The sequence below is a fragment of the Drosophila biarmipes genome, chromosome 3L (assembly GCF_025231255.1).
Source record: "Drosophila biarmipes strain raj3 chromosome 3L, RU_DBia_V1.1, whole genome shotgun sequence".
Lineage (NCBI taxonomy): Eukaryota > Metazoa > Arthropoda > Insecta > Diptera > Drosophilidae > Drosophila > Drosophila biarmipes.
The window spans coordinates 3,334,100-3,358,315 of record NC_066613.1 but is presented as its reverse complement, the minus strand read 5'-3'; the positions used below and the strand labels follow the sequence as shown (position 1 = coordinate 3,358,315).

General features: G+C 38.2%; 1 protein-coding gene and 1 long non-coding RNA gene across 3 annotated transcripts in view; one reads left to right on the top strand and one right to left on the bottom strand.

The window, feature by feature from the left end:
• Positions 1-7,593: 7,593 nt before the first annotated feature.
• Positions 7,594-24,216, bottom strand: part of LOC127010881 (uncharacterized) — a 38,197-nt gene continuing 21,574 nt past the window's right edge. The window contains exons 1-3 of one of the 2 annotated variants that reach the window (XR_007763746.1): positions 8,168-8,377; positions 7,909-8,113; positions 7,594-7,839 (exon numbers count right to left, since the gene is read on the bottom strand). This is a non-coding gene — a long non-coding RNA (uncharacterized LOC127010881). Of the gene's footprint in view, positions 7,840-7,908; positions 8,114-8,167; positions 8,378-24,216 lie in introns of those variants that run through there. The other variant, XR_007763745.1, reaches the window with a different exon arrangement.
• Positions 22,744-23,372, top strand: LOC127010880 (uncharacterized). The gene is made up of 2 exons (XM_050886302.1): positions 22,744-23,221; positions 23,280-23,372. Exons 1-2 carry the CDS (start codon positions 22,904-22,906, stop codon positions 23,280-23,282), a joined length of 321 nt encoding a protein of 106 aa, XP_050742259.1. The 5' UTR covers positions 22,744-22,903; the 3' UTR covers positions 23,283-23,372.

Below are 24,216 nucleotides of genomic sequence, written 5' to 3'. Positions count from 1 at the left end.
TTCGCATATATTATTAAAACACCTGCGTTTGCTTTCTTTTATTAGTTTTTCCAGGGCTCGTCTTTTTTCCCTGTAGTATATCTGAAGTGCCCTAAATTCGAGTCTTCCTCTTGCTCGTTGGTATGCGCGTCTTGCTCTATGGCATTCTTTCCTGGCTTCCGCAATGGATTGGTTCCACCAGTGTGCCGGTCTTTTCCTTGATGGGAGTTTCCCCTTCCTCTGCATAGATGCATCACAGGTTACCTTGGTGTAATCTGCGATGCGGTTTGCCCTTTCGTCTGCTGTTTGTAGAGAGGTCCTCGAATAACATCTGCACCATCTCCACATCTAGCGTTTCTACTTTGTACCCTACCACGGTCTCTGGAACGCGTGGTGGGCCATTTGTGGACTTAATCGTGCAAATTATTGCCGCATGATCACTACCCATATAGGCGTCACTAACCTCCCAGCTGGAGCCCGAAGCCAGTCCAGCGCTCACAAATTTAAGGTCAATGATGGAACTTGTTCTGGCTCTAGAAAACGTCGGTTTTGTTCCAGAGTTCAGCAGTACTAGCTCAAGTGCGGCGAAGCTCTCCAGTAGCGCCCTTCCCCTTGCATTTGTTCGGGGTGAGCCCCACTCCGTAGCCCAGGCGTTGAAGTCCCCGGCAATTACGGCAGGGCGATTTTTCCGGGCGTCTTCTGCAATCTCTTCGAGCTCATTTATTGCCTGGGGGAGGCTAAGGCTTGGCGGCAGGTAGCAGCTATAGAAAGCTATACCATTCACATGGGCCCTGGCGAAGCAATTTCCGATTTTTTTCCTGCTTATCTGGCGCCTTGGGTTTCCGCAGCTCCATATTGCCGATTTTTTGCTACTATTTGCTAGCCATTCACCGGAGTTTTTATTTCTATATTGCTCGCTTATGAGTTTGAGTGAGTTTTCCTCGATGACATTTTACTCCAGCAACGATTGGGCAACCTCGCAGTGGTTTAGGTTGATGTGAAGAATCTTCATTAGCCCCTTAGCCCTTGCAAAGCCCTCCTCAAGTACGGACATTTTCCACTCAGTCCGCTTGCTTTGCAGCCTCTGGCTTGGTGCTCCTTCGCGCCGCAGTTGTAGCAGCATTTAGAGCAGTCCTCCTGGGATCTGCAGTTCCCTGCTATATGGTTGAATTCCATACACTTAAAACACCTTTTGGGTGTTGTCTTTGACCGGATTCTGCACCAGGTCCATCCCAACCTGAGTTTTCCCTTTTCCATGAGACGCCTCCCTATGTCGGGCATAACTCTTAGTGTGGCGGTTTGGGTGCCCCCGTACGCCGCCCGTAGTCCTACCACCGCAGATTCTGGCAGTTCCACATCAAACTGTGACTTAACCGCACATATGACATCCGTTTTGTCCGTGGTCTCGTCGATGTCCTTCACCTCGATCAGCGTTGTCTCAGTCAGCGCTCTGACGTCAACATTGCTGCCCAGGTCCGCTTTCATTTTGCTCTGAAGCTTTGCGGTTTTTGGGTCAGAGACCTTGTTTAGGAGGATTAGCAGTTCCCCCTTTGCTGTTCGGCTGACGGCCTGTACAGCTTGACGTAGGTCTTCCAGCTGCGGATCTGCCTCGCCTTTTTGCTGGCATGGCTAGCGTTTTCCCAGTTTCATGTCCCCTGGGTCGCTTACTATTGCCGCTCGCGAGCACTTCTGCGCAGGTTTTTTTAGTGGTCACCTTAGCTCTTTCCTGTTCTTCGAGTATGCCTTGCACAGCCGACAGAACTTTTCTCTGAAGATAGTCAATTTCATCGACTATGTCCCGCATAGGGTTTGTGATGGAGCGCTTTCCGTCCATTAGCTTCTTCAGCTCCCTGGCCTTCGATCCAAGGTCAGTAAGCTGTTTCAGCACATCCCCTTGCTCTTCGTCAGCAGCTTTTGGGCTGCCTTTCTCTACTATTGGGGGGTGCCAGGCTGCTTGCCGATGCTCTCCGCCCTTTTTTCTGGCGATCTCGCCATTACGTTGCTTTTTTTGAATGGGTCAGCTCCCATGTTGGCCCAGTCGGGTAAACTGGACAGTGGCGTGTGGAATCCGTCCGCATTAGCCGGCGCCGCCAGTCCTTTGCTTGCCGGCGTACCACCGCCCACCACCAGTCCAACGCCTAGGCTTGCTCCAGGGGATTGTGCACCCGGTCCCCTACCCACCATATCCCCGCCTGGGGAATTCACCGGTACTGCACTAAAATTTTGGCCTTTACCCGCAGTGATCGGACTTTGCTCAATTATTTAATATAAAAGGAATAAATCTTGGGGAAAAATTCCCGGGTTGTTCCTAGATGTCGTCCACGACCTCCTGGCCACCAGCTGATGTCAAGGTATGTGTCCAGATGCTCCAGGCCGGATAGCCGGCTGTTCCTTCGGGTTTTTGCTGAAAACTTGGAAAAATAGACGGAGCGATTTAAAATCGCGACCGCACTCTCTGCTTTCACAACTCTCTCTCCGGAAAGTCTGTTGTCTTCGCCAGCGCTTGTTGTTACGAAGGTTTTAATGCGCGTTATATTCCTTTTAATGTTGGTCCGTTGGCGTTTGCATTGCTCAATAGTTGACATCGTAGAGATTATGTAACGAAATGCTAAACGGCAATAAAATTGCGAAGTGCGGCGAGCAGCGATCCTGGTGCGAAAATGAGTGCGAATGCGCCGAATGTAGAAACCAACTGATGTCAATGTCGACACGCCGATATAACAACAAGCTTTAGTGCGATATATCGGTCAAAAGGACGCACGTGTGCTCCAAAGGTTGTTTTCTTTCAAACCTTGTGAAAATGTAAAAAATAATCTAATACTATTAGTTTTACAAAAAAAATGTATAAAACAAAAATTAATCATTAATCATTTTAATAGCTTTTAATTCTCCTTGGCAAATTCGAATTCTTCGAATTTTAATATATTCGAAGACATTTACGAAAAACTGTTTTTACCGTTATTTTCCATGATCTCGTTATTTGAGCCAACTTTGACTATTTTTGCCGTGATCAGAACCCCAAATAAATGTTATTCAATTTTATTTGTTGTTTGTGTTACATTATATATTTATTTTCAACTATATCCATACATTTGCAGACTCATCTGCAGATTCAACTTTATAAGCCAACAGCTGGATGTCTTCTCCTTTGTTTACGCCAAACTTTTAATAGATCTGCATTACCGAATAAGATGTTGCTTCCTAATAAATCAAATAATGCAAAAAGGCGCAAAAAGCGCACAATGTGCTCACTAGTTCCGAATGTTGAATTGATAACTCTGCAACATGTATATAGACACTTAACGAAATAATTTGAAGTTTGTTTTTAAACTTTTTGGAAAGTTCGACTTACATTTCAAAAGTGACAAAAAGACACCACTGGCTAAATATACATACATATTGTTACAAAAATACAAAACACCCAACATATTAATCACATATTAATAATCAACAAATAGTACTAACCTGAAGAATTATATTATTTTTGAATTTAATTATTTAATGATTTTTGTCAGAGACATGTTAATTTAAAATTACACCGCAAAGTTAACCTTTAAGAGAGCATGTGTTGTTCGCTTGCAACAGCTGACTTAACCAGATGTTATTTTAGAACTAAACTGTTAAGTTAACATTTTAGCCAAAAAATTAGTTTTGGCCACGGAAACGGGTCACATTCTACATAGTGCTGCGGTGGCAATTCAGCAATTCTCTTCGCCAGGGAACTAAATAGCGTTATTTTCGTCGCAAAGAGGACCCATTGAACCTTGCTGGTGACCGTGCTTAGTCCTTACGTCCTTGCCCTCGAACGTGGTTTCCAACAATTTTGAAATGAATGCTTAACTAGCCCGCCGTTAAAAAATAATATAAATAAAACGAATAATTATTAAATAGGATAACAAATAAATGGGATTATAAATAATCAGGGGTGTCGCAGAAACCGGCGGTGGATTTAGGGACGGTTGGCTTGGAAACCAATCCATCAAAACCGTACGTGTCACTTAAATTCGAGAAAATTACCAGGCAAAATATTGAATACTGAACTATCATGAAATTTAATTTGACTTATTATGACCATTTTCCAAAAAGTTTTAATCTTAATCTATGCTTTTTTGCAAAATTAAAAAAAAATTCTTGTTTGAAGCGCATATTGTACAAAATAAAAGAAAAATATTCAAAATTGGAAAACATACTGCCGTCCTGAAAAGCTGCTTGCGACTGCTGAAATGGTTTATTTACACTTTTAAATTATCAAGAATTTTGAAATCAAACAAAATGCCATCTGCACGAATTATTGCTCTAAAGTACTTGAGAAGACAAAAACTTCTGGAGGGTAGGATGCAGAGGACAGGAGAAGCCTCCGTTGGGCCTCCGACCTAACTTGTCGCTCCAACCTAAAGCGTTACACTGGATGTAGAAATGTTTCTTGAAACCAACATGAACTAGGACAGGCGCGCTGGTAGCATAGAGAAGTTCTTGACGAACCGTCGATACCATCCCGTTGACCCAAGAAAGGCAGGTACTTCCTTTATTGAATTCGGGTAAGTCATCTTCTGAATTGTCGAAGTACGTCCAGAATTAATCCGTAGCAATCCACCCCCGAATATAAAACCTAACCCTTTGGACAATCCTGCCGATTTCCGACTGTTGGGTACTTGACGCAAATACTACAAGTGTGTCTGAAAACGCCGATATGTGTGAATGAGAGGATTTGTTGCATTCTCAGTCGCTTCTGGGCGACTGAGAATGGGTGGTGCACTGCAGCATCTAACGGGCATCTTTGGTTTGGTGGGAGCGCAGGACTAAGTTAGCGATAGCCATAGTTTAAGTTTAACCCATTTTTTCGTCAAAAATTGTAGTGTTTTTTCTTTAATTACGTTTTATTCTTAGTAATGACTGATAGTTTGTTGATGTGGAACAGCGGAGTGGTCGATGTTTTATGTTGCGAGCTGTGGCATTAGGGGTACTCTGCCCTGGGGTAAGATTGAGCTAGCGGCACTGCCAACAATGCAGTTCGTAACATAGTGGCGACCATTTATGACTCATTCCGGTCATTCCGAACGGTGGTTTGCAACATAGAATGCAATTGCATCGGAAGTGGTGACCGGAAAGCCAAATGCATAAAGAAATCACCGTTCGATGACATCATAAGTCAATAATTTAAATATTAATATTGTTTTTAATAACTTTGTTTAAGCTAATTTGAATTCTTTGCCAACTTGTTCCACTTAATTACCCCACACTATAATTATATGATTATTCATTGAATTCCCCTTACGGTCTTTTATAAATGCAGCTCACACATGTACATACATACATATCTCTCCTGTAATCTCGAAATCGAACATACATACATACATACATATCTCCATTTTGTAATCTTGAAATCGAACATTAAAAATCAGTGCATATTAGAAACCGAAACAAGTCGAACGTTTTTTTCTAATAACTCTGCATTCGGCAGAGTCCGCACATTTTGGCGACCGTGACAGGACTCTGCATTCGGCAAGTCCCACCATAGACCACATAGAATCATTCCCTCTGCATTCAGCGGGGAAATAGATTCCAGCAACGCCAATACTAGGTCTATTTTGGCAGGCAGTGCAGCTCATCGGAAGGCAGCGCAGCTTATATTGACAGTGTTTAGCATCATCGTTGGACCTCCGGAAGCATCGTTGGATCAACGGAATCATCGCCAATGGGGGAAAAAAAAATTAATTTTTTTTTGTTTAATTCATTTTATTTCCGTTTTATAATTTGAATTTGTTTTCTTATTTTATTTTTAACTACGACAGCCGAAATGGTCCTTCCAAGATTTTTATTTTGCTTTTTCTTTTCACTTAGATTTTATTATTTTAATTTCGTGTTCCTACAAATTTTAATGACGTTCTCGTGTGTTGGTCAATCTCAGTGGAAGCGAATAGAAGAAGATTTGCACAATCTTCAAACCATAGAAGTTCTAAGATTTATTAACTCGCCACCAAGAAATCCATCGGAAATACATGGATTTTTAGATGCATCGCTGCGAGCTTATGGCTGTTGCCTATATCTACGAACATACATAAATGGAGAGTTCAAATAAATACCAATAAGACTTAGTCTAAAGTGGCCCCAATAAAAGCAATTTCATTGCCGCGGCAAGAATTGTGCGCCGCATATTTATTGTGTGAAAAATGGGCCAAGATTAAGCATAAATTCGAAAAATACCTTGATAATATTTTCTTTTGGACAGATTCACGAATAGTTGTACAATGGATTACCATGCACTCGTCCAGGCTAAAATGGTTTGTCGCCAACCGGATTTCTGAGATGCAATCAACCACGTCAAACATCTCTTGGAGGCACGTTCCGGGCAAGGACAATACCGCGGACATAGTGTCAAGAGGCTGCGCAGAGTCCGAGCTTATGGAAACTATATGGTTTCGTGGACCAAGCTTCTTACGTTAGGACTCATCGGGATGGCGTCAACCAGTACCAAATTCTCAGGCCACCAATGAAGAGTTGGAGCTGCGAAAAGCAAGAGTCCTCACATGTACCGATAGTGGTAGCAAGGAAGATATATTCGACTACGTTATCAACAAATTGTCATCCTATCGCGCATTTTTCGAGTCATATCTTTTGTGTTGCGAGTCTTCAACTGAATCAAGATCAACAGAAAAATGAACATAGTAATTCATACATCTGCAACTGAATTGCAATACGCGCTCAAGCACATCGTATCACATATTCAGAAGAAAACCTTTTCCAAGGAAATGCAGCAGATAAAGGAAAACAAGATTTTAAACGCCGAATTTCAAAAACTAAATCCGTTCCTAGCAGCGACTGACGGATTAAACGGCTTGATGTAGGAGGCCGCTTAGCCAAGGCGCCCATTTCACTCGATGTCAAATTTCCTGTTCTTCTATCAAAGAATTATTGGTTCACATTGAAATTTGTTGAATATCTCCACCAGAAGCACATGCACGCTGGACCAAAGGCTCTCATTGGAATCCTGCGACTTCAGGCTTGGATTGTAAACGCCCGAGAAATCGTTCAAAAGATTGTACGGCGCTGCACACACTGTAACCATTACAAGCCTCGTTTAATGGAACTATGGAGGCGTGCTTCAGACGCGCTCCAAATGGCTCAAACCGAATGCCAACATTCAAATTGGCCAAATGGTAATAATTCACGAAGATAATATACCTCCCCAGGAATGGATCCTTGGTCGCATCAACGACACGCATGTCGGAGCTGATGGACGAGTAAGAGTGTCCGATATCAAGGTAAAAAATGGAACCATTCGAAAAACCATCTGTAAGATAGCGCCCCTGCCTGGTCAAATTGGTGCGAATACTCCTTGGGCAGAGAATGTTCGGAGTTTGGAGTTTTTTTTTTTATACATGCAGCTCACCCATGTACATATATACATATCTCTCTTTTGTAATCTCGAAATCGAACATTAAAATTGGTGCATACTAGAAAACAAAACGAGTTGAACGTTTTTTCTAATAACTCTGCATTCGGCAGAGTCCGCACAGTAAGTGTTTTCAAGTCGTATTTTGAAAGACGTTTTAATAAAATAAACCAACTTACAAACGGCCAAGAATAAAACTTTATTTAAAATATATAAACATATAAGCATACTACAAATTGTATATTTTCTTTAGGGGTCCAGCGGAAAACAAGACTTTAAATTACCTTACCTTCCATTTGCTTGCAAAAGAAAATCGGAGGAGTTTCTCCTCATTTCTGCATCCAGTGTGACGCTTCTCACGTTGGCGTCGGCGCAATACTGTTTCAGCGGAACCATGACCTAATTCTTTTTTTCGTCCAGGATAAACAAACTCCTGGTTAATTACTCGGTCACGGAAAAGAAGGGGTCTGGCGGCCATCGGATGTTTAAACCGTATGTTAAATTAAATGGTATAGTTTACAGCACAGGTAACGTACAATTTGGGCTGATCCTTCTTTTCCCCAGGAGCTCCTAAGGATTAGTTAACCCGACACGCTTGCATCGCTTGTGTTCTTTTGTGGGCCGTGTTGTCCATGAAGCTCAATGCCAGTTCCGCGGCGCCTGTAGCCTTATCCAAGCAGCAAGATATCTGCTTTGACCGCGTCGATAATGAAGACGACGCCCAAGATTTGGTCTCGAAGTCTGAGGAAAGACAGATTGGTTGAGAGAAGTATAAATATAAATAATTGTTCCTACCATATTAAATAAATGTTTGTAAAACCCGATATGTGTGAGTTAGATGTCCTGTTAAAGGAGATGAAACCGTCGTAGTCGCAGCAGTTCTGGCCGACCAAAAATTGGTGGTGCTTTGCAGCATCTTACGGACTCTTTGGTTTGGTGGGAGCCCTGGGTAAGTCAGCGATAGCCATACAGTTTAACGCACTTTCCCGTCAAAAATTGTAGTGTTTTTCATTTGATTAGGTTTCATTTTTAGTAATGACAGATAGTTTATTGATGTGAGATAGCGAAGTTGTCGATGTTTTATGTTGCGAGCTGTGGCATTAGAGGTACTCTGCCCTGTGGTAAAACTGAGCCAGCGGCAATGCTGTTTTTTCTGCTTGTTAGTTTGTCATTATGTCAGTTTGTCTCAAAATTATTTTTAAGGATCCTGGAAATTTTTTGGAAAGAATCATTAGTTTAACAACTTTTGGAAGAACTAGCTAGTTTGAATATATATTATAAATAGGTACATTTTGTACACCCGTAATTTGTGAACTACTAAAGCTACAGGCTTGTGCTATACGTCATTAGAAAGGTAATTCTTATTTACGTCTTTCAAACATGATTTGTTTAAATACCACCGTTCAAAAATTGTGATTGAAAGCTTTTTATGGTGATATTTTTAAATTGTATACTGATTTCTCAAAAGCGGTTCTAACGATTTGAAATTAAATTTTAAGCGGTATAGTTATTAAGATTCCTTAACTTTTGAAAACCATCCCTAGAACCGGCAGAAGCGAAAGAAGAGAAGAAATGAAAACAAAGTTTTTAGCGTGCCCCCGAGATGAGTAGAGAGGATCAAAGAATGAGATGAGCAAGGAAGTGAGTAGAATATGCGGAAAAAAAAGCGACAGGAACTGAACAAAGTCCAATGCGACAGTTGTGACAGTTGGTATCACTTTCGCTGCGCAGGCGTCGACGACGACGTCGAGGATAATGACTGGAGTTACGATCTGTACCTTACTGGAGGTAGTTCCGAAAACCGAAAACTCCAACATAGGAAACCAAATAAGGACGAGCAGCTAGTGGACAACCTCATCGATATGGATAAAATCCGAAGATAATTCTACCTCGATATGCTGGAAGAAAAATTAGCTTCCGAGCAGAGATTTATCGAGAAGTATAAAATCTTACTTCCGACTCCAGCATCACCGTCCAGTTCCCAAATTGCCGCAAGACAAGCTAAATCCATCGTTCAGCGGGGATCCTGAGGAGTGGACAATGTTTACTAGTACATTTGAGCACAGCACTTCCGCAGCCGGATTCTCCAATGTTGAAAACATGCTCGGTCTACAAAAGTGCCTAAAAGGCAGGGCACGTGAAATGGTTAGATAGATAAACTTCTTCTTCCTAGCCTAGTCCCGAGCACATCCTGGAGAAGATGATCGACAAGGAGAGGAAGCTTGCGCCGCCCACAGAAAAATTGAAAAAACGATTAAAGCATGCTGCCTAACAGCGCACTTAAACAACCCAATGTTTGTCAATGAGCTTGTAGAAGGGAAAAGACAACGTTTTTAAGTTCTTAACGCCAAATGTAAAACACATTGATTCGAAAGCTGAAAATAAAATAAAGTTTATTTTAAAATCATAGTTCACCGCTATCCGGTTTTACAGTGTCGTCGAAGTGACTCCGAAAAGTACCGCCGAAGTGGCACACTTCTTCCCGACAGGAGTGACTTCCGCGATCCGAATGCGATATCGCCGAAGTCACTTCTAGAAGTTACTTAGAAGTGACTTAACATACGCTTGTAGAAGATACCAGAAGGCCGTTTCCCCCTTAGAAATCTTGAATAAAAAACTTGTTTTTACATGTTAGGCAATATTTTGAATTTATTTTCTATAAGGTCTTTGAGCACTTGTAGACACGGTCCTTGGCATATCAGAGTAGGTGCTTATTAATTTTAGTTGTGTCCAGATCCATTCCCATGAGAAATTTAATAATAACCATTTCTAAAATAAACAGAAGCAAAATTTTTTTTATATTTATAGTACAAATAAATTTGGAGAATAGGTGGAGAATCTTTGAATGCTTATTTTACTGCAATCGAGCCAGGTAATGCGAAAATATCTTGAAGTAATCATACAGCTTAACGTAAATTCGCACTCTTCGTTGAGTTGAACATTTTAATGTGTTATACAATTTTAAAAACAAAGCAACACACAAACTTTATACAAAACTGGACTGGGTAAAAGGTAACAGAGATGAGCAAAGAAGTGTGCAGAATATGCAAGAAAAAAGCGACAGAAACTGAGGAAAGCTGGGTCCAATGCGACAGGTGGTATCACTTTCGCTGCGCAGGCGTCGACGACGACGTCGAAGGCAAAGATTGGAAATGCGATCTGTGCCTTGCTGGAGCCCCAAAACCCCTCTGGAAGGATACTACGATCACAGCCTCCAAATCAATTCGAAAACTCCAACATATTACCTGTAAACCAAAATAAGGTCGAGCAGCTATTGGCAATCTCATCGATATGAATAAAAACCAGCAATGAAATCATTATTCCTGATGTTAATTTTAAGCTAATGCTCGATATTCTGTAAGGAAAAAGAGCTTCCGATCAGAGATTTTTCGAGGAGAAGTATAAAATCTTACTGCTAATGAATACGCTAAACGTATCGACAGACGGGCTATTTCAGGCGAAGCCAGCACCACCGTCTAGTTCCCAAATTGCCGTAAGACAAGCTATACCTTTGTTCCTTTGTTCAGCGGCCAGTGGAGTGGCCAATGTTTATTGGTACATTCCAGCACAGCACTTCCGCAGCAGGATGCTCCAATGTTGAAAACATGCTCCGTGTACAAATGCGCCTAAAAGGCAGGGCACAAGAAATGGTTAAGAATAAGCTTATTCTTCCTAGCTTAGTTCCGGAAGTAATGAGCGCGCTAAAAATATTCTTCGGTAGACCCGAGCACATCTTGGAGAGGATGATCGACAAGGTGAGAAAGCTTGCGCCACCCAAAGAAAAATTGTAATCCATAATATATACTCTCTTGCAGTACGCATCATTTGCGCAACGATTGAAGCATGCAGCCTAACAGAGTACTTAAACAACCCAATGTTAGTCAAGAAGCTTGTAGACAAACTTCCAAGTAGCCACAAACTAAATTGGGAGATTCACACCCGCGACGATTCGGTCACTCCCATTAGACTTTGAGCAACTGGCTCTACAAAATAGCGCAGGCGACGTCGACTATCGTAACACCGTTTTGTCACAGGACAAGTTCTGTGAATACCCATAATAGATGCGCCAGGGATTTACATCCCAGCAACAGGCCCTGCCTTTTAGGCGCTTTTGTAGAGATATACTTAATATACAAATACATATAATTAATTTATTTAATCTATTAAATTTGTATTTTGAATAACTAAAATATTTAATATTGAACCTTAAAGATCATCAAGGAAAACTGCACCCCAAGCTTTAGGATCTTCCTAAGAGCATACAAAGTGCCGGACCTGGATTCACTGATGTTATTAGCCGAAGAGTACGAAGAACTGGAAAAGGAACGGGAAGCAGGCAAAAGAGTACCACGAGGAGGCCAATGGACACCACTACAACAGGAACAGATGCAGCCAACGAATACTGTGTGGAGGCCGCCGAACACAATACAGAGGCCGTATTGACAGACCCCCATGAGGTCTGCCTGTGGTTTGCTGGGTGTGCGGGAGAGTAGGTTTCAGGTCGATTTGTACCTTACTTCGCAAAAAAAATCAAACCACAGGAAAATCATTCGGCATTCGAAGAGTTAAAGGCAAGACAGGTGACACATACCGTTCAAGCGTGTCCGGACTTCGACAAACCATTTATCCTGCAAACGGTCACGAGCGATTACGGTATCGGGGCAATTTTGACCCAGGAAACTCAACGAGGCGAAAAGGTGATCTCTTACTAAAGCCGAACGCTCAACGCCGCTGAGAAAAACTACTCCACGACCGAGAAGCAGTGCTTGGCAATCGTTTGGGCGATCCGGAAACTGAAACCATATCTGGAAGGGTACCTTAAGGTGGTAAACGACCACATGAAGTGGCTCAACAGCATCGAGAATATAGAATTTCATGTTAATAAGAATTTCATGTTAGTTTCCTAAGGAGGGACTTAGAAAATAAAATTCAGATTTAATACAGAACACAACTGAAAAGGTTGTTTTTATTCAAATAATATTCATCCCTTTCATCATGTGTTCATGGATAATAATTCTATTAAATATAGGTCTTTTACTACGGCACTAAGTTAGTTTGAATTTCTAAGAATGCCGTTTTGTTTGACGTGCACCAACAACATTCCAAAGATATGGTACGACTAGAAAAAGTTGTGATTTATCTTGACGACATTATGATAGCGACGGAGAGCTTGTACGATCATTTCGAAATCTTAAAGGGAGTTCTTAAACGTATAGTTGAAAACAAATTAAAGCTTAGATTTGATAAATGTGAATTCTTACAATTGTCCATTGATTACTTGGGATATACAGTTAATGGAGATGGGATAAAAGCAAACGAAACGGGTTTAGAAGAAATTAGGTCTTTTCCAGTGCCCTCAAAAGTCAGCGAGGTCTCAAGCGAGTTCTATGCTCTTATTTTAAAAGACTTATTATTATTATACTTAAGGAAAAGTTAATAGAAGCTCCAATTTGCCAATATATGATCCAAGAGATGAAACAGAGTTGCAATGTGATGCAAGCTCATTAGGTTATGGCGCAATATTATTACAAAAGAAAACGGACAACAAGTTTCACCCATTTTTATTTTTCGAAACGAACAACCGACGTGTAGTCAAGATACCACAGCTTCAAGTTGGAAACTTTAGCAATAATTAATGCATTAAAAAGATTTCGAGTTTATGTGTAAGGAATTAGAGTCAAAATTGTGACAGATTGCAATTCATTAACTTTAACTTTAAATAAAAAATTAAATCCCCATATAGCAAGGTGGGACTCAGAGCTTCAAAACAATGGCTACGAGCTTGAGCACAGATCCGGAAAAAGAATGCAGCATGTGGACGCACTTAGTCGAAATAATAGCATTCTTGTAGTTGAAACAAATACTTTTGATGAAATCTAATTGTTTGGCAGGGAAGAGATGAAAATATAAATAGAGTTAAAGAACTGTTGTTAAGTAAATAGGATAAGCACTATGAACTACAAATTGGCGTTGTATGCAATAAAAGAAACGACAGGCTACTGTTTTGTGTTCCACAATCAATAGAAGAAAATGTTCTGTACAAATACCATGATGAGATGAGGCATGTGGGAATTGATAATAAGTAAGTAATAAGTAAGAGTTATTGTTTTCCATGTGTAAGAAAGAAAGTTGAGAGTCACATAAAGAACTGGCTAAAGTTTATAGCATTTTCTAATAAAACAGTTAAAACTGTGGCCCGATAAATAGCAAGGAAACAACTAAAAAGCATATACTAGTAATAATTGACGCATGTACAAAATTCACTAGATTATATCCAACCAACTAGCACTAGTACAACTAGTACCAAAGAAGCAATCGAAGTGTTAGAAAACTATTTCAGATCGTACGGTAGACCCAGGAACATAATATCTGACCGAGGCAGTTGTTTTACATCAAAGGAACTTAAAGAGTTTGTTGTACAATAAATTGTAAGGCATGTAAAAGTAGGAACAGCTTCGCCACAAGCAAACGGACAGGTAGAAAGAGTCAATACAGATTTAGGTCAAATGATAGCAAACTTAACAGAAAATAATCAACCGCGGCACAAAATTTTAGAAAAAGTAGAGTTCACAATGAATAACACAAGAAATCGTAGTTTTAATCAATACCCAAGTGTACTGTTGTTTGCTGTAAGGCAGAAGAGTTGTTCAATTGATAGTTTAAAAGAAAATTTTATTGATGACAAGTGCACAAAGACCTAAACGTAATAAGACTACAAGCTGATATATGTCAGAAAAAATCGCAAGGCTATAACAAAAACTAAGAAGGAGATTATGTTGTTGCACGAAATTTCAATTCGCAGCAAGTTGTGTACAGTAAGTTAATTACCAAATTCAAACACAGGAACCCTTGGTGCAGTGTGAGAAACATCTCAAGTGATTATCTTCGGTTAGGATCAAGAGGCCTGCCCTTACAGATTACAAGTGCTAACACCGCTCCCTTACAGATCATAGCTTATGGCTCTGGGTCGATTTACTATTGTCGCATGACATGCACAGAGCTCATAAAGTATTATCTTTTATTTTTATTAGTGTTCGTCTGAACAATAATTACAATTTATTTATTTTATTTTTAAAAAAATTTCAATACAAAATTAGTGGATTGCATAAATTTTATATATTTTATTTTGCATAACAATTTTGACACCTTTCCACGGCTTGCAATTATTGTGCTTTAACATTTTAGTGAATTTATTTATTTTTAAAAATAAAACATTTTTATATTATTCATTTATTGTATCTGCAAATTTAAATATTAATCATACCGCTGGGTAATGCTATGTATAATGCAATTCTAGCTTGTAATTTTTTTTTATATTGAACTTGCTTTGATAAATGATTGATTTTGTACGTATGGGTAATTAATGGCATGTCGAGTGGGTTCCTAATAATCTTTGGTAATTTCTTTAACTTCTTCAATGTAAGATAAAGCTAATGTTCCCTGGTCTTTTAATTGAATACTCTGTTGAGCTACCAATATTTTATAATCTGACCTCAAAGCCATCACTCCTTGTTCAGGTAAATCTACTATCTCTATTTTTGAGTTGCTACACTGAATTCTAGCCTTAGAATTGTTTTGAACCTTAAAAAGCCAACTACTTTACTACTTTATACCTGCAGTTCGATACCTTATTTGGTTTGATAGGTTTAACATCACAACTATTGTCGTTAGCACTACTCCAAGGCTAACTTCCCTCACAAACTCTTTTATTCAACTGCCACCTTTGACATTTATGGTGATATGCATCGATCTCAAAATTATAAATTAAGTATGAGAATGTACATGCACTGTAATCATGCGGTCGTCCAATTTAACCGGAACTGGGATAATTTTATAAAGTACAGAACCATGTCTACCAAACAAAGGTGTTTTGGCATTAAATTTTAACTTTTTATCCACAAATAAAACTATAGCCGTCAATAATGTGTAAACTTCCTTTAATTCTGTGCCTGTTCTTTTCCCTGGCAAGACTAAACATTCAGACAAACTGTCTTTTATTCTGAAAATCTTACTCTTTAGCGTACTAGGTCATAATATGTTTGTATTAAGTCGGCCATGTTTTATGTCTATTAATATGCTTATGATATCATATTGAATTTTCTCGCATTTATCTATAATGTTACTTAGCTGTTTGGTTATCATAAAAAGTTGAAAGACTCTTTGTACACATAATAAGATTCTTGCAATGCCGCTGTCATGTTCTTGATTCTTTAGTTCATTCCTTTAAAATTTGAGTTAACTTCATCAGTCTTTTTCTTTAAAATGTTAGCCGTAGAATCGACTAGGGAAGTTTGTTTTCTACTTAGCTCGTTAAGGCTATGCTGATTGCTTAATAATTTTTTCATATTATCCTCCATTTGAATCCTGTCGCCTTCTTCCATTACTACAAATATTTTCCTTGAGCCATAAAAAGTTTATTATTTTATCTATGCCTGAGATCTGCCTTTCTGTGTTACTCAGAACTAAAATGCATTGATCCTCATACCTTTTTGGTATTAATTCTTTAACTTTTTGAAGCATTTCAAAGTAAACGTCCTTATTATATATGTATTATTACATTCCAAGAGGAGGCTACAATTTCAACGTATCCCATTGGATCTAAATGTATTGCCGAGGTCTTATATATTTTCTCTATTGCATACCTTGGGTGATCAACTTTAGCTGATGCGTTAGCAAATTGGAAGAATATAAATAATAACATAGCCATTACAAAACCAAGTTTTGAGATCTTTGATGTACCTCTTGTTTATCTTTTAAGTTTTGTCTCTTCGGGATCCGATTCCATTTTATCGACAGACTTTATTCGGTCTAAGGGACAAACTTTGCTTATTTGTCTGGTGATAAATCCACTAACCTTTTCGTCTTTACCCTTATGGACTTTTTCCACCTTTCCCATTGGCCACCTGACTGGATGACTGTTTTTATCCTTCAACAAGAAAATTTGTCCTTTCTCTATATTTAGACTTTCCTTCTTCCACTTGTTTCTCTGTTGTAGGGTATGCAAATACTCCTCTTTCCATTCAACCCAGAAGTCTCTTTTAATTTTTTATATTAATTTCAACCTATCTAAATTACCAATTTTCTCATTTTCAATTGGTTCAACAGACTCTAATGGTGGTCTACCAATCAAAAAATGACTTGGAGTTAATACACAGGTGGTCAATTGGCTAGAACTAATTCCTCTAGATGATAAATCTGCAGGATTTCCATGGTTTCATTCGGTATTAGTTAGTTTTTGAATGTCATCCGTTCTTCGTCCAATGAACTTAACCTTATAATTACCATTTTTACTCCATGCTAAAGTTATAGTGGAATCACTCCAAGCATAGATTTCTACTTTGGTATCAATGGATTCAATTATTGGTTTGATCACTAAGTAAGTGAGCTGCACATAATAGTTTTTTCTATTTTTAATTGGATTAATTCTACTTTTGCTGGGTATTATGCTTACACAATTCCCTACTTTACCATATACCACTGCTGCATCTTCCTTTTCGGAAAGGTCAGCAAATCCATAAAGCTGTATTATTGAATAACTTTTGGAACTAATCCATCTTGAGACTCAAATCTGTTCTAAAATTTACTCAATAATTTTTTTCCCTTGGATTATTCTTGATAAAGTTATATATAAAGTTTTCGTAAAATAGTTACAGGAGCTAGCTATCCCAAAGGTTCATATATTTTTGATAATGTTGATAGCACTATTAACAAACGTTAATGTCTTTCGACTCCCCGCCATTTACTTTGAATTTAAATAAATCCTTTTGCGGTTCCCATTGAAGCCCCAAGGTTTTTACCCTTTAATTTTCCACAATAGTGAGAACCTTGTTATCTCCTGAATCTTCTACAGATTCCATTATTTTTAAGCTGTTTGAAATTTATTTCCTTAAACTTATTCCGACTTTTTGTAACTCTTGAGAAATTAATTTAAATAATTTATTGGCATCTTGTATAGAATCAGCCCCAGTCATTAGATCATCCATAAAAGAATCATTCCTAATTATCTCACTTACATCTCCTTTTTTTTGCATTTATCAGCAATACCTACTAGAACTCTAGTAGCTAAATATGGTGCATGTGCAGTACCATATGTGACTGTTGTCAATTTATAATTTTTAATTTTTTCACCTGGAGAATCACTTTATAAAATATATTGGTACTCTTGATCATTATCATTAATATTTATCTGACGATACATTTTTTCAACATGAATTTAGCATAGACTAACCTTAGATTTTTTTTTTAATTTTTTCTCAAGATTCATGAAACGAGCCTTTGCCTGTTTCTTCGAACCTCCTAAGGTGACATCATCTTTATATGGAATTGACACAATGTACCGACCATCTGAAACTTTTTTTGTAGTTTCTAAGAAATGATATTCACATATTTCTGATTCGATATTATTTTTGTCTTCTTCCTTTACTTCCCAATACCGATCTATATCTTTTAATTCGATGGTGGTTGCTACAACTGTCTTCTTACCTTTGAATTTTTTGCATCCATAGACAATCCACCCGAAATCGGTGTATAGATCTGCCCCAATTATCAGATCTGCACGACCCAGGTATTTAATGTATTTAAACATTCTTAATTGCCAAACTGATACCACATTTAGATTTTGAAGATTAAGAAGGCGATAATTTCTTGGAATCACCAAAAAATGGGGGTGCCTGAATTTTAGGCAGCGTTGGCAAATCATCAATTTTATGATTAGCAACTTTTTCCTTTTTTGGCACAATTTCCTTGAGTTCTTTTTTACCATTGAAATATCGAACGCTACTTTGTTCATAATGACTCTTATTGAAGTAGTCATGGTCGACTACTCCAATATGAATCAGAGCATGGTGGTTTTCGATACACTCGGCTTTCAGCTCATCAAATTTCTTTAAATATTCGTATGATAAGCTGGGAGATCTTCAAGCGCCTTACTGGCGTTTGTGATCTCCACCTGCCTATTTATCAGTGCGATAGTTTGATCGGACAACATTTTACTTTAATATTATTTGAATTATTTAAATTTGGATTTAATTATTGAAAACTTAAATAATATTTTTTTTATAAAATATTTGTAATTTTAAGAAATAAAAATGTAATTTGACAGATAAGACTTATCTGATATCGTTGCCGCTGCTGAATCTTCGATGTTATTTGCTTCTTCCGCTGTTGATACTTGTTAATTTGATCCGATGCTGTCCTCGATCTTGTAGTTGTAGTCGTCGTAGACGTGCTGAAGTCCTTGAAGTCTTGGAGTCCTTATGTGCAGGTGAGATGATCTAAGAGTTATTTAAAATTTTTTTTTTTCTTGGAATTTTTTATATTGGGAGTCTCTTAATGATTTATTATTTATTTGATATCTTTTTATTTTCTGAGGTCTTTTTATTTAACGGTTTGTCGGCCTCGAATACGCCTGATTTTATCAATCATATTTCAATGTTTGAAAGGCCTTGAAAACGACAAAAAAAAAAATATAACTGCTCGATGGCAAGAATTATATTTATTTTATTTTTTGATTTGTCGATTTTTCGACCACTTTTACAACAAATTTTGACTTTTTGGTGGCAATACTTTAATTGAATAAATTTTATATTATATCAGAAAAGATTGTTTTATATCTTTTTGATTTTTATAAATTTTTTACTCTGTTTCTTACCACTGGTGGGGGAAAACAAGAGTCAATTATTCATTAACACCTTAAACAAAAACTGCAAGCGTTACAGATTTTATTTTTTAGGTGCTGGCCTAAGTTCTGAGTCTCTTACCACTGGTAGGGAAAAACTGAAGAGTTGTCGAAGGACCAAAATGAAAGGGATGAATATTATTTGAATAAAAACCACCTTTTTAGTTGAGTTCTGTATTAAAACTTAATTTTATTTTCTAAGTCCCTGCTTAGGAAACTACCATGACATTCTTCTGCTAGTCTTATCTGTGCCCTACGCAGAGGACGCGTCTGCCTGAGCGGAACCCTTGGTGCAGTGTGAGAAACATCTCAAGTAATTATCTTCGGCTAGGCTCCAGTGGCTTGCCCTTATAGATTACAAGTACTAACACCACTCCCTTACAGATCATAGTTTATGGCTCTGGGTCGATTTAGAATTGTCACAAGACATGCACAGAGCTCATAGAGTATTATATTTTATTTTTATTAGTGTTCGTCTGAACACATGATGAAATCCGTTTTTCAAATCAAGTTTCGAAAAGAATTTTTTATTCGCTAACCTTTTCATTAACGAAATCGGATAATTATCTTTAAGAGTAACATTATTAAGACGACGATAATCGACACACATTCCAAGTTCTCCACTTTTTCTTTACAAGAACAATTGGCTAGACTTATTCGGATTCACTTGGGCGTATATACCCACTGGCCAAATTTTCGTTTAATATTTTTTGAACTTCGGACTTTTCCGCGTAGGACAATCTTCGTGGGGGGGCACCGAAATTTGGTATCACTTTCAATTGTGATTTTCATAGTAAGTTTTATCCCAGGTTCCATCAGACGATCAGCGTCTTCATAAAATGTCTTAAACAAACAATCAATACATTGTGACTTTCTTTATTCGCAACATTTTTGTCCAATCTGGTGTCAACTTCGCCATCTGTAGGTTCATAAGCCTCAACTTTAGTATTCGCTAAATTTCTCCTGGGGCTTCTCTACTCTTTTCTCTACGTCTATCTGCTTCTCGACATTGACTTCTACTTCGTTATTGTTTCCAAGATCGCTTTCTACTATTCTCTCTACATGTACCTGTTTCTCTACATCGTCTTCTATTTTACATTCGCAAAGTTTTGACTGAAATCGTTGTACCCTCTGCAAGGGTATAAAAATTATATCTTTTGTGTTTTTTAACATATACCTTTCTAAGCTTGGATATAACATTTTTTAATTCGTTCTGTATTTCGAATTAAATTTTATCAAAATCGTACGACTATATCATATAGCTGTTATAGGAACAATCGGGAAATTAGTGGGAAAATAATATGAACAAATTATTTACTAAAGTTTAAAGTTTAAAGTTTCTTGCCTTCTTGTTAAATTAAACTTTGAAATGTCTTACATCGTTGCCATGTTCTTTCTTCTTGTACAATGAACACTCTCCAGAAAAGTGTCCAACTTCACCACAGGCATAGCAAGCTCCATTAGCCCGTACTAGCTTTGGGCATTACTTAGCCAGATGACAAAGCATTTGATGACCCTCTGTTCCGGGGTCGCAGCGTTTGATGAAGATGTTCGTTGGATCCTATTTTGTTGTACTGGAGCTCTGGGTTTCTTTACATCTTCAAAGTCTTCCGATACATCAGCAGGCACTGAGAAAGGTAGTAGTTTCGCTTAGGAATATCTTCTCTCCGAAGTGCCACTTGCGGTTTTCAAACTTGCGTCGCATTTCCAAAACGTTATCCTTGGTTCCGGAAAAATTTTTAGTTGTGCCAGAATCAGGTCATAACTTCCAGCCAACAGTGATGGGCGTGATAGCATACAAATTAGCAATCTGGATTACGTTGAGCGCCAAAGGTTAAAGTATTTAGTGGAACGCCGTTTCCTTCTAGTTGAACGCCATCACGATCAACTTTCTCGACAAGTTTAAGTTCGTTGCCGAAAACGTCGTCTTCTTCATCTTCTTTTTCGCTTTATTCTTCGCTGTTGTTGCTGGCTGCATTGGCGACCGCCGTCTTGCTGTCGTTGTCGACTGCATTGGCGACAGCCAAGGTACAGGGACACTATTATTGGGTAAATATGTCTAAAGACATAACAAATTTGATAAGAAAATGTCTCAAATGGCAAAAGTTTATAAAGACTAAAGATACCAAGACCAATAGCAAAGGGCTTTTGATAGGATAATTGTGGATACAATGGGTCCACTAACTAGCTTAGAAAAAGGAAACGAATATGCAGTTACAATAATTTACATTTACCAAACAAAAGTGCGAAAGCTGTAGCCAAAGCTATATTAATAAATGTTATTCTGTTATTCATTACAGATATGGGAAAAAAATATAAAAGTTTAATAAAAGAGGATTTATGTAAAAATTTAAAAATTAAAAACACAACATTCTCCGCACACCATCGTAAGACAGTAAAAACCGTAGAAAAATGTCATAGAACATTTAATGAATTCATACGGTCTTAAATACCACTCAACAAATCTGATTGAGATTAAAAAAAATGTAGACTAAAAGCTAGACTAATGCTGAAAAATAGCAAAATTAATATTCGATAAAAAAGGGAGGATATTGTTTAAAAATAGCAGACCAGGTTTCATTAAAAAATGAAACTGGTCATAAGTTAGAGTTGGAATATACTGGGGCGTATACAGTAACGGAAATAGGATCGGGAAACATAAAAAACGAGTTGTACATAAGGATATGTTTCTTTATTTCATATTCTGTATACTCTATTTATTAACATTTCAAGTATGGCCATACATAGAATAATATCGACACACATAGTACATACAGAAAAAAATAAAATAAATTTAATAACAAAAACAAAAAAACAAAATTTGAATAATGGAATATATGATTTAGTTTTAGTTATGAGTTAAGCTACACACTATTGGTTTTTCGTGTAGTGTGAGGAATTGCAGATGTCATTTAATTCTTCTTCAAAACCCACCCAACCTTGTACAGGCACGCTTTGACGCGCAGTTACTTTAGGTGTCCCAATTCGCAATAATTTACTTCATTTTATACTTTATTCTCAATTAACGTACAAAAAATCACTTAAAGATAACTTGCCCATGGTAGCTGCTAATGATTATCTTAATGTTAACTCGCCAAAGGCAGCTGATTATGATTCTCTTAACCATATAATATAACTGACTTTATTAATGTTCTTCATTCAAGAATTTGCTTTAGCAATTATAAAAAAAAAATACATGTGGCGCCCGAACAGGCACCTGTAGGGAAATTCCAATTGTCGTCTGGACTTCGAAGCTAGATGAACACAAAAATTCCCAATGCCTCAAAATTTAGCCTTATGGCGGTACCGTTTTAATTGCAGAATATTTACCAAATACTCCGTCCTTAAATTAATGTGTGACCCTAGGTTTAGCGAAATCCTAGCGCACAGCTTGCCTCCTGACTGATTTCGAACCTCGACAATGGCTACTCCGTAGCTGCGCGCTGAGCAATCTTTCCATTAAGGAATCTAATCGTAATTAAGCTGCTCTTCCCGACGCGACCGATTTTTGGGATCTACTATAGACATGACGGTAAGAATTACCATTGCGTTGCGATTTATATATAGCAGTTACGGTGTCGATAAGAGATCGTATTCAAGCAAGCGAGAGATACATTTAAAGTATATTATGTACGGATTATCAGGCCGCATGGGCCTTTGCGTAACTTGCTTCTCCGATCTGGTAAGCCTTTTCTGAAGGAATAAGAAAAGATGAAAACATTCGAAAAGCGTGCGCAAATCGAGGCATGTGTGAGTGCGTATGTGTTGGGTATGGGCCTTCGTGCGGTTGATAACTAAAATTTATGTAATAAAAATAAAGATTGCATGCATGGACGGCCATCTCCCGCGACGAAATGAATTTGGGATGTACCGCTCGGTGCTCCCTCGTCGAGGTTAGCTTAAAGACCACGGTCGACGAGATGGAGGAGAGGAGATGGACGCAACCGATGTGCGCTCCATTAACAATGAGATCCATATCTGGGTACAGGATCTCCGACTGTGCGGGCGATCCAGAGGCGAAAGATGAAGTTAAAGTTGCACAGGTTGAGCGAAAGGGAGCAGGAGTGAAAAAGCAACTACGCGAACCCAATTCATGCGTTCATTCCAAGAGGTTTTCTATACAACAATGTAACAACCTCTCCTTCTTTAGATTTTCTTCATGTAGTACATTGGTATTAGTAGCTAATATTTTATATAATCTATTATTTCTTAATATCTAGTATTTTTTAGTAATTTTAGTATGATCGTTGTTTTCCGACCTTTTTGGGACAACGCACCTGCTGGCAGCTTTTGATACGCGGGCATCGCAAAAAACATAGAAAACAATGGCAATACAGTAAAAATAAAATAAAAGAGTATTTCGTTGTCTCCAGTAAACCATGTTCGAAACATGTATGGACGTATACTAGATTTGTGCTATCCAGTCCAGCTTGTGTTTGCATAGTTGAAACGTCTGCTATTACATTACCTGAAGACCCACATCTCACAACGCTTGAGTTGTCTGTCGAAAGGGGTAAGAAACTGAATAAAAAACTGAAAATTACTTCTATATGGGCTTGCTCTGGTTGGTGAGATCTTTACTCATACAACGATATGACTGACGGTTTTGAACGATTTTTATTGTATTAGGTTTGGTATTTAATAAATGCGTTCCTACCTTTTATCCACGAACAAAAATCTAAAGTTTCAAAATACCTACCAGATCGAGGGAAGAGCCAAACTTGCGATGCCCAAGAAGCGCAAGAATCTCCATGCCAATTTCCAACGTTCTAGCTTTTATAGTTTTCAAACTGTCCAGACGGACGGACTGACACACTTGTTAGATACCTTCCGTCAATTATAGTAAACCCTTTTACTCTAAAAGTAACGGGCATATGCATGGAAAAAATTTCACTCTGCCTTTGAATTGGTAACGTAAAAAAAATAACAAGATGATATGAGAGGTTGATTAACTCCTCAAAAGTTTTATGTACATGAGAGCCTACCTGCTCAATGAATTTTATACCGGTTAATTGTAGAGTAAAAGGGTATACTACATTAGTCGAAAAGTATTTAATAGGCAGCAGGAAGCGTTTTCGACTCGACAAAGTATATATATTATTGATCAGGAGTCGATCTAGCCAAGTCCGTCTGTCTGTCCGTCCGTCTGTCCGTATGAACGGTGATA

Bases quoted from the DNA above. Each gene is read 5' to 3' on its own strand.
- LOC127010880 (XM_050886302.1), top strand. From the start codon at position 22,904: ATGAATTTGGGATGTACCGCTCGGTGCTCCCTCGTCGAGGTTAGCTTA.